The following is a 12,635-nucleotide window of genomic DNA, read 5'->3' as shown; positions in this document are numbered from 1 at the left end:
TTTTTCTTTTTCTTTAATGGCGTGAGCTGTCTCGGGTTGTTGCTTGACCTGCTTGATACAGGCTGTTAAAATAAAACAAAAAAATTGAAAATATTTTCAATTGTTTGATACCTTTTCTTTTTACGTGAGAGTAGTGGTTCAACTGCCTTCTGTTTTCTAATTCTTTCCTGTACGAACTTAACGGTACCGCTTTTCAAGTTATGGGCTTTCTATTTCTTTTACTATTGTATTCTTTTTATTTAATAGAACTTTTTACGCAAAGTACACAACAGAGTGTAACAGGGTGTCATTTTGTCTTGTTGAATAAAAGAAAAAGAAAAAGAAAAAAAGAAGAAAGCAAGCCCAAGGAGAAGTTGAAGGGAATAGTATCCTCTGCGGAGTTGTTCAGTGCGGATCTTTTAATCTGGTCCGTTCGTTTTGGATCGGACGAAACAGATCAGATCTTGTCCGAATTGAAAAAAAAAAATTCAAAATTTGCGGAGCTTTTAATTGAGTCTGTTTGATCCAAAACGAACGGATCTGATTAAAAGCTCCACACGGAACGACTTCGCAGATGATACGCTTCCGAAGGTGAAGGGGCTACTTGTAGTTGTAGGCTAATAGCCATGTAACCAATCACCTTCTGTGAGACTGACTACCGAAATCTTATATTTGATTTTTCATGCGCACCGATATCTCTTTTTGTGAAGGTCTGGTAGCATGCGAACCAATTAAAAGTATTCTTCATTATTGAATGTCGCCTACTATTTCCTCTTTGGGGTAAATAAAAATAAAATCTCGAGTCTTTTGTACGCAAGCAAGGATGATTGATCTATTTGTTTTGCTAACTGAAGCTTTTGCTTCTCTATGTTGACTGAGTCTCCCACCAACAATCTTGCCACGTGTGTGTTCAGAATGTTAAAGAAAAAAAAATATGATTCACTTTTTTGTAAATTTTTTGTGGCAAAATTCTGTTGATGGATAAGTTTTGAACGATTGTCACTAGATCTTATAAGAAAATATTCTATCTAAACAAATGCGCATAAAACAAACCAACAATTACAAATTTACTTTTAAATACTTAAAAACAACTCTGATGATAAAATTCTAATATTTTTAAGGGGTACTTTGCAAGAAAATGTTCAGATTATTCTTCAGAATTATCTTCTTAAAAATTTGAAAGGATATATTGAGAATCCATAAAAGTAGTAGGATAATCTACCATCGATAATTATTTTGCATATATTTTCTCTTTGGTATGATAGGCAATGCGTCAAATCTAGTGCATTTTGATAATTATTGGACATTAAAGCACCAATATATCAAACCGTTCAAAACTTCAAATTGCTCAATGGATTCTTAATAATTTCAAGCTGCATCAAATTTAGCACACAATTTGTCTAAACTTATAAACAATAATTTTGTACAATTTTTTTTAAAATTTTATAATCAATATGTCTGTTGAATTGTTGTTAATTACGCATTGTACTAATTTTTTTTTTTTTTGTGAGAAACGTATTGCACTAAAATGTTAACAAAAAGAACAATGGAAACAACTTTTTCTTTCTTTATAAAATTTCTGGATTTAGGGTTTAAATGACAGGACTATAAGAGAGTCAATTTGACAACTTATGGAATGGTTATGAAGAGAAAAAATTTACGGTTTCGTGGGGGTATAAATGTTATGTTCGTATTTTTTTATGGTTAATTGTGAAAAGTTTCTTTTCGCAAGAACACCGCCCAGCGTATCGGCATATGCCGCATATGCAATCCGAAAGTTTAACAAAAGGCCCTTACACTTTTAAAATTAACTTTACAATCTTTTCAAAATATCAGCCGAAACCCGTTTTTTTTTTCCTCTTTTTAATCGCGAAACAAATGGCAAATGCAGCCAAATAAGCAAGCTGTGATGTTTCCATCTGAGAAGAAAGTACCCGCATGATATCCAACCAGTCATATCTCCTCTCAAGCAAATCTCTCTCTCTCAGGCTGTCTCTAAAATATTAATTAATTCTTTGGGGAACCTGTAGCGCGAGAGAAAGGAGGGATCATCATGGGTTCTTCTCCCTCTCCTGCGCTGGGGCTTATTTTGAGGCCTCCGCCAAACCCCGGTGGGGTTTATCTCTCCTGTGTTTCTCTCTCTACCTCTCAAAACCCTAGCTTTGTTAGCTCTTCTGTAGTTTCTTCGTCTCAGCGGATATGGGTCGGGTCAAAGGGAACATCTTTGCTTCGATCTTCTCTCAATTCGATGAATTGGGTAACCTCGTTTTCCCTTTCTTTGTTTACCTTTATACGCTCTTTTCTCTCAGCTTTTGGTAGATTATTGTGTTGATTCATCATTAAGTAAGCTCTTTGATCAATTTGGGAAGATTTTTTATTGGATTCTTTCATAGCTTTTACTGTATAATTTACTTCTGGCTATTGATTTTTTGGTTATCTTTTTCAATTATATCTAAACCAAAAGACCCAAAAAGCACAAAAATGAGAAGCATTTGTCTCTCCCTTCCCATGTCTTTAGAATATGTAATGGTATGAGAAAGTTGTTATGTATTTGGTTTTGACTAATGATTCACTACCAGGTGCTTTTTTTTTATTTATTGATATTATATAGTGGCACAATGGATGTGTACAAAAAAAGTTCAGAGCTGGAACTGGAATAAGAAGCCAATTAAATGATGAGCTGTTTAACTGCACATCGACGAAGGGGGATTTGGGCACCGATGCTCCAAGTAAAACTGAGCCAGTTGATGTAAAAGGCAGTGTAGTTGTAACAGAATACAAGCCTATTCCTGACCTGGACTATCTACAGGTACATACATATATTCTGATGAGTTTGTTATAGGTTTCTTTACAAGTAAGCAATTAGACGTTATTTTATTGGAAGCACTGTTACTTTGTTGCCATTATAAACCGTGTTTGACAACTTTTACATGCTAATCCAGGAACTATTGGCAATTCAACAACAAGGGTCTCGCGCAATTGGTTTTTTTGGAACCCGCAATATGGGTTTTATGCACCAGCAACTCATCGAAATTCTCAGCTATGCTATGGTTATATCAGTAAGTTATTCTTCCTTCTTTCACTTGCTCATTTGCACTCTTAATTTCTGTGACTAAGTGCCCTTCCTTAAAAGCGACAGATCAGTGCCATTTCAAAATAAAAGGTATTCGTATTCCCTTAGTTTTATGATAATTATAGCTGTACCTTTCCAGAAAAGCCACCAAACATTTATTTAATATTACCTAATATCATGAAATTGTATGAGACGAGCAATTTTAGAACATCGTATCTGGTATGTTATTTATCTCACATTATTCCCGTTCTTGCCCTGACTATTCTCTTGTTTGATTCAGGAAAACCATATATACACATCAGGTGCATCAGGGACTAATGCAGCTGTTATAAGAGGGGCATTAAGGGCAGACAAACCTGATTTACTTACTGTTATTTTGCCCCAAAGCCTTAGCAAACAACCTCCAGAGAGCCAAGAATTGCTGGCTAAGGTATTTTTTTTTTCTAACCAATTTTCTGTTTTATTTCCTCTCAAGTTTCAAACTTCCATTTTATACCATTCTGGTCCTTACAATCAGTTTTTAATTCTTAGTCAAAGACATGGGTAAAATCTGTAGTCAGTGCTGGCTCTTGTGTATAATGAATTATGTTGATGAATATCATTTGGCAAAAAGGAAAAAAATAAGAACCATACCAATTCTGAATTAACTAGAATTTTGTTTATTTATGACTGAAAGATGATTGTAGTAGGAATTAGCTAATGTGGGCAGATGCCAAAAGTTCTCTTACATCTGTTTCACTTTTCCCTTTTGTTTTCACTTGTGATCTGATTTTATAATAATATAGCGAACTTAGTTGGATATGGATGATAAACTCTGGCCTATGGGCAATTCACCAAAACGGAAAAAAATGACTGTGTAGATACCAAGATTGTATTTTATGCTTTAATTAACCAAAATGACAAATTAAAAACTGACAAGATTGAGACTAGGTTGATGCTTTGATCATTTCTGTAAATTACTCTTTTTTTCTTTCCTTTATTGGAAAGAAGATTCTTTAAGAGGTTTGTTATATATGGTAAACCTTCTGAGCTTTAACCGAACTTTGTAGGTGAAAAATTTGATTGAAAAGCCACAATATGACCATCTACCTTTAATTGAGGCTAGCAGGTATGTTGTATCTTTTTCTTCTATTTTCCGTCAATTTGCAATTGGTTGTGTTCCACTTATTATTTCTGAGCATCTTTTGGATCAAAGAGTTTTGGGTTACTGATCTTTCATTTCTTTATTTTTGGACCTGTATAGGTTGTGCAATATGGATATTATATCAAAGGTGCAACAAGTCATATGTTTTGCTTTTCATGATAGCAAGTTAATAATGGAGACTTGTCAAGAAGCAAAAAACCTTAGAAAAATTGTAACTCTCTTTTACTTGGATTAAATATTTTTTGTTTCTTTCCGTTGTTTTGTTTATAAACCAACAACAGGTAGATGTCCAGTGGAAATGGTCCCATTATATCAAATTGATTATTTTGATTCATGAAAGTAGACAGCTCAAATTAGGAAGTTTTGTATTGTGTTCTGATTGAATTTCTTATCATGCTTGACATGACATGGAATTGTTTATGCTATTGCTGGCACTTTGTTATGTTTGAATTATTGCGGATTGATTTTAAGTAATCCTATAAGGCATCTTGAAGTATTTCACAGTCAAATACTAATCAAAACAATAATTTAGATTGTTGATTCATGAAAGTAGAGATGGTTTTCACTACTGTTTTCTATGCTTAAATTGTAAGCGACAGGAAAACACCAATGCAAAAATAAATAAATAATAATTTACTAATATAATAATATGCATAATGTCATATAGTGGTGTTTAGTGCATGAAAAATCAGTCTATATTCCTAGCAAGGAAAACTGATGAATTTTTTATTTTCATTATATATTTCACACTTAATTCCGATCGATTCTATATTTGGTTTCAATTTGGCCGAAAGGGGATAAGAATCATTAAAATCTCATCTCCTCTCGTTATTAGCTGCGCATATTGTCTCTCTTATATTTGTGATTTTATATTACTAATTAAAACTTGTGGTATTTGTTAGTAATTTACATACTATTACTGTAAAACACTAGATGTCACACCTTGCACTTAATCTTTGTACTGCGAACCACTATATAAAAAATTAATTGAGATTTTTATGTAGAGCTGTTGCAAATTGTAGTATTTTTCAGTTTTGCATCTACAACACTTTTTCACTAACAATTTTACCACAAATTACAAACAACCCAAGCAATAATAAACACTTTAAGGTACAGCCAGTATCTTACACAACAAAAAAGTGAAAATCTCCATTCTAGAGCAAGAAAAAAAAAATAAAAAAAACCGAACAAATTCTCTAAGGCTTCCAAGCGGAAGGTGGTGGAGGGGTTGATGGGTAAAGTGGTGGTACAGCTGAGAAGATAGTATTCTTATCAATACCTTTGCCCCCTGTACCAGTAAGTGATATCAGTGCAGCAACCAAACCAGCATTTCCAGCCAAAGTTGGCTCGGTGTAACTGTAATTCTTTCGTGAGTCAATGAACCCGTCAAACCTGTCAGGACCTGGTGCCATGGCTCCAGTAATGAGATTAGGGTTAGGGTTTTTTGAGTCACGCCACTTAAATCCTCCAGTGCACGAGTATTTAGTGCCATCACGTGGGATTGATGCACCCCGATGGTGTACGTGCTCCGGGTAGTTCTTGCCATAACCAACTATGTAGCTCATTTTTTTGGGGTTGTTGCCTAGTACGTAGTCGACCTGTTCAGAAAAAAAAAAACATATATATAATAAGGTTTGTTAGGTCAAATAATTACTTCATATTGGTTATATAATATTTGTCTTTATGGATTAGAATTGGATAGAATTGAACCTGAGACTTGGCGAAACTACGCATATCGGAGGAGGAGAAATAGTTGGGCCCACAGTACCATCCTGGCACATTGACTGCGTCGAGATAATCAGCATAAAGATTGGCCAAATATGCAAAATTCATTGCATATTGCAGTGGCTGGGCTCTCCCATGGTTCAGTTGTATTAATCCACCTGCATTAATGCATTTTAAGTATCTGAGTAATCAATCAGAAGCATAGTTTTGAGAGATCAATAACAGTCACAATTCTGCCATCAAATTTTGAATTAACTGCTGAAATTGAAGCAAAATTTTAACCTTGGGTCCAGTTGAAAGTGTTGAATTTGCGAATGGCCATGCACATGGTGAGTTGAGTCACATTGTTATACATCAAGAGGCTCTCCTCATATGGGTAACCTGGGTTGAGCATAATTCTCAACCTCGTCAGAAGCAATTCTGCGCCAGGCAATTTGTTATCCCAGCTAAAAACCGATAGGTCTGGTATTATCAAATTAACATTCGCGTTTTGGGGGAGCCTGGGATCAGTAGCAAATTGTAAAACACTGGTGTTGCCCGTGGCGTAGTACATCCACGCTGCACCCCACATGTACTCGTCCCAGTATCTGCATAAGTGCAAGTTTTTGTTATTATTAAATTGTATTTTCTTCTTGTATCAGATGTTAGTGATAGGAGAATTTGTGATATTATCTTCCATAACTGCTATGTATTAGAAATCAATTAGCAGTCAAGAGTCATCCAAAAGATAACCTAGGTGGAAAGCATGAGCTAATTGCCTAATTGTGACTGTTACCTGACTGCCAATCTCTGTCTTTTTTTTTTTTTATTTCTCTATTTACTTCTGAAAATAGGTATTAATTGTGGTACAAGTGCGTATATGCCAATGGTTGTTGAAGATAAATCTAAAGGCGCATACCCAGTTGAGTTATAGAATGGCTCGATGGCTGGGTTGCCTTTTGAATATTTTTGACGGCGGCCACTATCGCGTGCAAACTTGTATGCGGTGGTGGCCCCACGAACGAGCTTCTTGGAGTAGGTGGGGTCGTCTTTAAAAACAATAGAGGCAGCGGCAAGTGCAGCAGCCACCTCAGCACCCAAGTCAGGTGCTGACGAGGCAGTCTGGACCGGTCGATCGTAGTCCATGTCCTCTGGTCGCATCCAGCAGTAATGGTCATCTGGTGTGGTGGAGTTTATTTTTGCAATGCCCACCTGACATCACAATTTTATAAATTTTGGGGCCAAATTGAAATTTAATTTGACAAATTGATGAAATATATAGTTTAGAGCAAGGAAAAAAAATGCTCAAATTTCATATCAGTACCGGTCCGCATAACAGTGGCAGAAACAGAGATTGAAACCGAAACCAGAGAACAGAGAGGTCATATATCAAAACCAGCAATTAATTACCTGACTATACATTTTGTTGATACTAGTTGAAGAAGAGTTGAAGGTGAGAAGAAGATAATCAGTTCCCCATTTAATGATATCTCTGACATGATCATATTCCCCCAAGGCCTTGTATTTTTCACTGTACTCTATAACAGTCCAGCTCAGCAAAGTCATGGAAAATGCCATTGGAAAATGGAATTTTATATTGTCTCCTGCATCATAATATCCCCCAACCAAACCGCCTTTAACATCCGTTATATCAGATCCATCTTTCAGGCCTGAGTCGCCTCGCCATGGCACCCCATTGTTTTTCGGTAGCTTACCCGCTGTGAAACAGAGAAAATAGAGAGGAAAAAAATGCAACTTGGAGTTTAGAAACAGTCTTCAGAATTGCATCAATGGAGAAAAGCAACTTTTAGGGGTAGATTTTTATGAAGAGAAGTTGAGAAAGGTATATATGAAAAGGTCCTTTTCATATGTTAGGAAGAAAAAGAGGATGTGATGCAAGGAATTTTCCTATTTAACACTGCCATGCCAATGATCTAACAAAAAAAAAAAAAATACACTAAATATTTTCAAAAGTAGCAGATCGTAACCAAATAATTTGCATCATGTCTAATTCTAACATGAACAACTTAAAAGGGGTAAAGTCACTTTTTCAATTTTTTAACGGAAAATTGATAGTTACTTTTCAATTGCGCAGCAAATTTAGTTATATAAAAAGGCACTATTTGCACTGTGTTTTACTAATACCACTTTATTTTTTGAGACAAGTGTTTTGCTAATACCACTTAATTCATGACACATTAACTTCATCAATTAATGAGTGAATTTACAATTTACGCACAATCTTTTATTATTTGCTACTTTGACCAAATATGACCTTTCCAGTTTCCACTCCAAAAAGAAATTGAAAAAAAATAAAGGATCTGATCTACTTGGTAAAAAATCTGAAGATAAAATCTCAAATGCATTATACAATATCAATAATGTCATAGCAGAGCCACTGCAAAATCCATTTGATATATGCTGAAAAATAATGGCCAAAAACAGAAAAAATAATTTTGAACAAATTCAAATTAACAATTCATTCTTGTAAGTTAAAACAAAGCTTACATTTTTGTGCATTGAAGAACATCAAGGCCTTGTGCAAAGCGTTCGCATATGCATCCGGTGGAATTGGTGCCGGTTTCTTCTTCGGTATGGATTTTACAATAATGATCGGTAGACCGATGACAATAAATGCAACTATAATTCCCCAAAAAAAATACCAAAGCAGCTTTCTCTTGCACACCACACACCCTAAATCTATGTACTTATCCTTCTTCTTGTTCTCTTGTGGGCCCAGCAACCAACTGGCCTGAGTGTCATCCAGTCGTCGCGATAACGCGCTTCGATCGACGTCCATGTTACGGCTATGATCATCCTCTGCCTCATGTGCCCCATCTGCTATCTCAAACGAACCGCCCCAATGGTTTGCGTACATACTTGGAGATGGTTAGAAATGGAGAACCGGTGCAATTCAAGTCAGTCAAGGTGCTATAAGTGTAGGATATTTAGGGAAGGTGTAATTTGAGAGAGATCTCAAGGAAGAGAGAGAGAGAGGAAGATAGATGCAAAGGACTAAAGACTAGCCCAGACTTTGTTTTGTATTTGTAGTATATATGTTTAGTGAGAAAGAGAGAGAGGTGAGAGAAGTGATATGCACTTGATAGTTCAGTAACCAAATTGGGTTTTAATGTGTGCTTTTTTGGTGCCTTAATGCCGTGTGGTTCTTTTTGTCATCTTTTGGGGGAGAAGAGGAGAGGAGATGGTTGACTAGGTGATTTATTTGAGGAACGAAAATGAGGGTCGTTGGCTCCTTGAATAAGTTTTTCCCACAAGGTACGTTGATTATAACTTCGACTATGCTATGGGCGGTTTCAACATGACCCCAATGCGTTGCTGTTCTATTTGTGTCAAAATTTGTACATACTCTTTGGAACTAAATGATGAAATTTTAATATAAATAATTTGCACGAATCTTCATGTGGATTGAACGACTCTGATGAAGTGTCCTACTAATGTTGGTGTTATGCTCATAAGAATGTCCATGTTCCAATGGTTAAACCCCAGTAATATTTGGAATTTAATGCTAGCCATTTATTATTGAATTAATTATGATATCTTGATAAAATCTACAGAGAGAAAACAAAAATATATTTTATGATTTTTGTCTTTTGTGTTCATTCAATACAAAAGACGAATCAAATCTTATTATTCATAGTAGATTTATAATTTAAATTTGGATTGTGGCATCAAATATAACCCTTTAATTTGAATGTTAGCTTGCCATTTTCTTATGATGTAATAATTCACATTTCATTTTACCTTTATGCTATTCAAGTTTCATTATTGATTAGTGTACCCTATATATACAGAGAGAGTAAGAGAGAATAAGGCTACTATGTTTTGCAAATTAAAGTTGTTTTTTTTTATTTGAGCTCATATCTCTAATTTCAAAGTTCAAATAGTCAATCCGAACTTCTCAACATGTTCATCATATTAAAATGTAATTGGAGACCAAATTTTACATTTTTTGAAAAAAATTTACTATTTTTTTGAATTTTTCAAAATAAGTGTTTTTCAGAAAATTCTGAACCATCAAAAACAGTGATTTTCAAAATTTCTAAAAAAATAGTAAACTTTTTCCAAAAAATATAAAATTTGGTCTCCAAACACAATTTAATATGAATATCAACTTGCAGGGGCGGATTTATGTATAGATCAGGGGGTGCTAAGCCACCCTATAATTTTAAAATTCTTAATTATATATATTAAGCTTTAGTTAAACTTTTGAGTTTTCTGAACTTTTATATGGTCTAGCACTCCTCTTAAAATAACAAATGTTTGTTAGTAGTCTAGTGGTTTGAGTTCTAGTTGTTATGTGTGAAGTCACGAGTTCAATTCCCACTAGCCACTTTTTTTTTTTTTTTTAATTTTTTTCATATATTACATTTTATAGATTAGCCACCCCTATTTACATTTTCTAGTTCTGCTCCTGTCAACTTGAACGGCTTGGATCGACGTTTTGAACTTTAAAAGTAAAGATATGAGTACAAGTTAAAACACCAACTTTAATTTGCAAAGCATGGTAGCCTTACATATATATATATATATATTTGCAATGCACGACAGCACTTCTGGGTACATTTAATGGTACTCTTCCCGTTTACATTTTTGGAACTATCAATATCATATAGGTGGGCGTTTTATACGGGGAAGAGCATATGGGGATGGCTTGACTTTTGATTATTTTTACTAAGCCATGTGTTAGTGTTCAAATGGACACTGTTTTTCCTGCTCCTACATGCATCACAAGGGCAATTATCATGCATTATATATTGTTAAGGTATTATTTTATAAAATGTAAGGGGGGCAGATAACAGTCGCCTAAAGTTATTTGATAAGCTAATTACGTGGCAAAATATGATATGGCTAAAAAAATTAAGTTGGGTTACAATGATATAATTTATTAGTGCCATAACGCACAAGTTGTCACAACCTTCAAGTTGTATAGGTATTTATATATAGAAAAAAAACTGAGATCTAACACCAATAGCTTTGGTGCCAAACGGTAACTATATTTTTATTTGTGCAGAATTAATAAATTTAAAGCATTGAATATCTTTTATATTGTCTCAATGATATGCATAATTTATAAAATTTTGATTCCTTCAATGACCACAAAGAAATGAAAAAAAATTGACAGAATTTATTATTTTGATTTTGTTAGCTCTTAATACATATTGAAATAAAGTTGAATTTATGTTTTTTTTTGTACTGGTATACTGTATATAACATGTACAAATATTCTATCAATAAATTTTATATTTAAAAGCTTATAAAACTTAAAAGAAGTCATTTTGAGTTTAATTTAATGGCATTGATTTGGTATCAAAAAATATTTGGCATTTGATTCCTTCTCATTTTCAAGTAAAAAATTCAAATGATGAATCTAAATTGTTGTTTTGCGCAAGATTATGACCAGTCAATAAAGTGAACAAATCTAACGTAATAGATAGTATCTTTTAGCCACTTGCCTCAAGGTCGAGCGAAACATTCAAATTGAATATAAATTTTAATTTTAAATATATGATTTAGACCCCTTATGAACACAAATCAATTTGCAAATTGACCATATTTGATGAACTGACATCCTAACATGAAATTAAAACAAATAAAAAGAGTTCTTGATCCATTAAAAAGGCTACTGTAGAATTACTTCATTAAATATTAATTCAAATAAGTCAGTCCCTAATATTTAATTCCTTACCCAAAATCAACGATTTAAAACAAAAATTGATGTGCATTATTAATGGTTAACTGCGAAAATTATGTGATGTGAGCAACTCAAAACCTAAATTGCACCCTGGGGAAACTGGTGGTGACAATTAACAAAGAACACTTGTGAGCCTATTTAATTCCCATGGAAGCTTCCATGTTTTGCTTTCATTCCCTTTGTTGGATGGATGGTGAAATAATTATTTTGTGTCTTTAGCCTGTATGATATTTCATGCGGCTCCTGGCTTACATTATAATTATGTCTAAAAGTTTTATTTAATTGTGAGATTTTTGTAGAAATTATCATTATAAAATGTAATTATTATTAAAATGAATTGTAACATTAAAATAGTACCCTATTCCAAACATATCCGTTGCTTAGGTTGCTGAAATGATTGGAAGATTGTGCTTGAATTCGCATGAACAAAAAGATGAATTAAGCAAGTATGAAAAAATGTGCTGTAATAGATATTGGACTTAATATCTTCTTTTCAAATAATCAAATACATTTTTTAGCGATTATTATGTTATGCACTTCTGCATGGGAGGACTATTGTTTGACTAATTAACAACCTTTCAGAAAAAAAAAATTCGAGATATGTAAAAATTAACTTGAAATTGGTAAAAAATAATTACACAAGAAAATAATTCCTTGACTGAAGTATATACAAAACTTACATATACAAGCTCTTGCACAATATAAATTTTTTAAAGCTATTTTTTCCTTTCATCAATGGATCCGAATACGTTGTTATATATTCAAATGGGATAACAAGATCCTGTTATTTCAAATTAAAACATTGAATTTTTTTATGTGCGAATCTCAATGAAAATCAACGGCTAGATTTGAAATAACATGTTCCTGTTATTCCATTTGGATAACAGTAGATTTGGATCCTTTATCAATTGGACTTGCTTGTTGTCACACAGTAAAAAAAAATGCAATAAAAATAAGTTTGTTATCTTTTTTTCCTCTATTTGAAAAGAATCAGTGATGTTAAATGGAAAGCACTTTAATTT

At 33.7% G+C, this 12,635-nt stretch overlaps 2 protein-coding genes across 2 annotated transcripts; one reads left to right on the top strand and one right to left on the bottom strand.

Annotated features, from left to right (window-relative positions):
* The first annotated feature begins 1,873 nt into the window (after positions 1 to 1,873).
* Positions 1,874 to 4,627, top strand: LOC144566904 (uncharacterized). Its single transcript, XM_078316945.1, has 6 exons — positions 1,874 to 2,236; positions 2,591 to 2,788; positions 2,922 to 3,038; positions 3,333 to 3,482; positions 4,102 to 4,160; positions 4,296 to 4,627. The coding sequence occupies exons 1-6, from the start codon at positions 2,033 to 2,035 to the stop codon at positions 4,429 to 4,431; spliced, it is 864 nt and encodes a 287-aa protein (XP_078173071.1). The 5' UTR covers positions 1,874 to 2,032; the 3' UTR covers positions 4,432 to 4,627.
* A 571-nt stretch (positions 4,628 to 5,198) lies between these two features.
* On the bottom strand, positions 5,199 to 9,117 carry LOC144566903 (endoglucanase 12-like). The gene is made up of 6 exons (XM_078316944.1): positions 8,409 to 9,117; positions 7,311 to 7,618; positions 6,820 to 7,112; positions 6,204 to 6,508; positions 5,907 to 6,079; positions 5,199 to 5,794 (listed from the first exon to the last, which is right to left on the bottom strand). Exons 1-6 carry the CDS (start codon positions 8,776 to 8,778, stop codon positions 5,393 to 5,395), a joined length of 1,851 nt encoding a protein of 616 aa, XP_078173070.1. The 5' UTR covers positions 8,779 to 9,117; the 3' UTR covers positions 5,199 to 5,392.
* Positions 9,118 to 12,635: the final 3,518 nt, after the last annotated feature.

The sequence above is a fragment of the Carex rostrata genome, chromosome 15 (assembly GCF_964058835.1).
Source record: "Carex rostrata chromosome 15, lpCarRost1.2, whole genome shotgun sequence".
Classification (NCBI taxonomy): Eukaryota; Viridiplantae; Streptophyta; class Magnoliopsida; order Poales; family Cyperaceae; genus Carex; species Carex rostrata.
The sequence above is the reverse complement of the archived record's forward strand: the minus strand, read 5'-3'. Positions and strand labels throughout refer to the sequence as shown.

Coding starts and splice junctions, on each gene's coding strand:
- LOC144566904 (XM_078316945.1), top strand. CDS start 2,033: ATGGGTTCTTCTCCCTCTCCTGCGCTGGGGCTTATTTTGAGGCCTCCG. Junction 2,789..2,921: donor CTGACCTGGACTATCTACAG/GTACATACATAT, acceptor ATGCTAATCCAG/GAACTATTGGCAATTCAACA. Junction 4,161..4,295: donor CCTTTAATTGAGGCTAGCAG/GTATGTTGTATC, acceptor GGACCTGTATAG/GTTGTGCAATATGGATATTA.
- LOC144566903 (XM_078316944.1), bottom strand. CDS start 8,778: ATGTACGCAAACCATTGGGGCGGTTCGTTTGAGATAGCAGATGGGGCA. Junction 7,619..8,408: donor GTTCTTCAATGCACAAAAAT/GTAAGCTTTGTT, acceptor TCTGTTTCACAG/CGGGTAAGCTACCGAAAAAC. Junction 5,795..5,906: donor GTAGTTTCGCCAAGTCTCAG/GTTCAATTCTAT, acceptor TTTTCTGAACAG/GTCGACTACGTACTAGGCAA.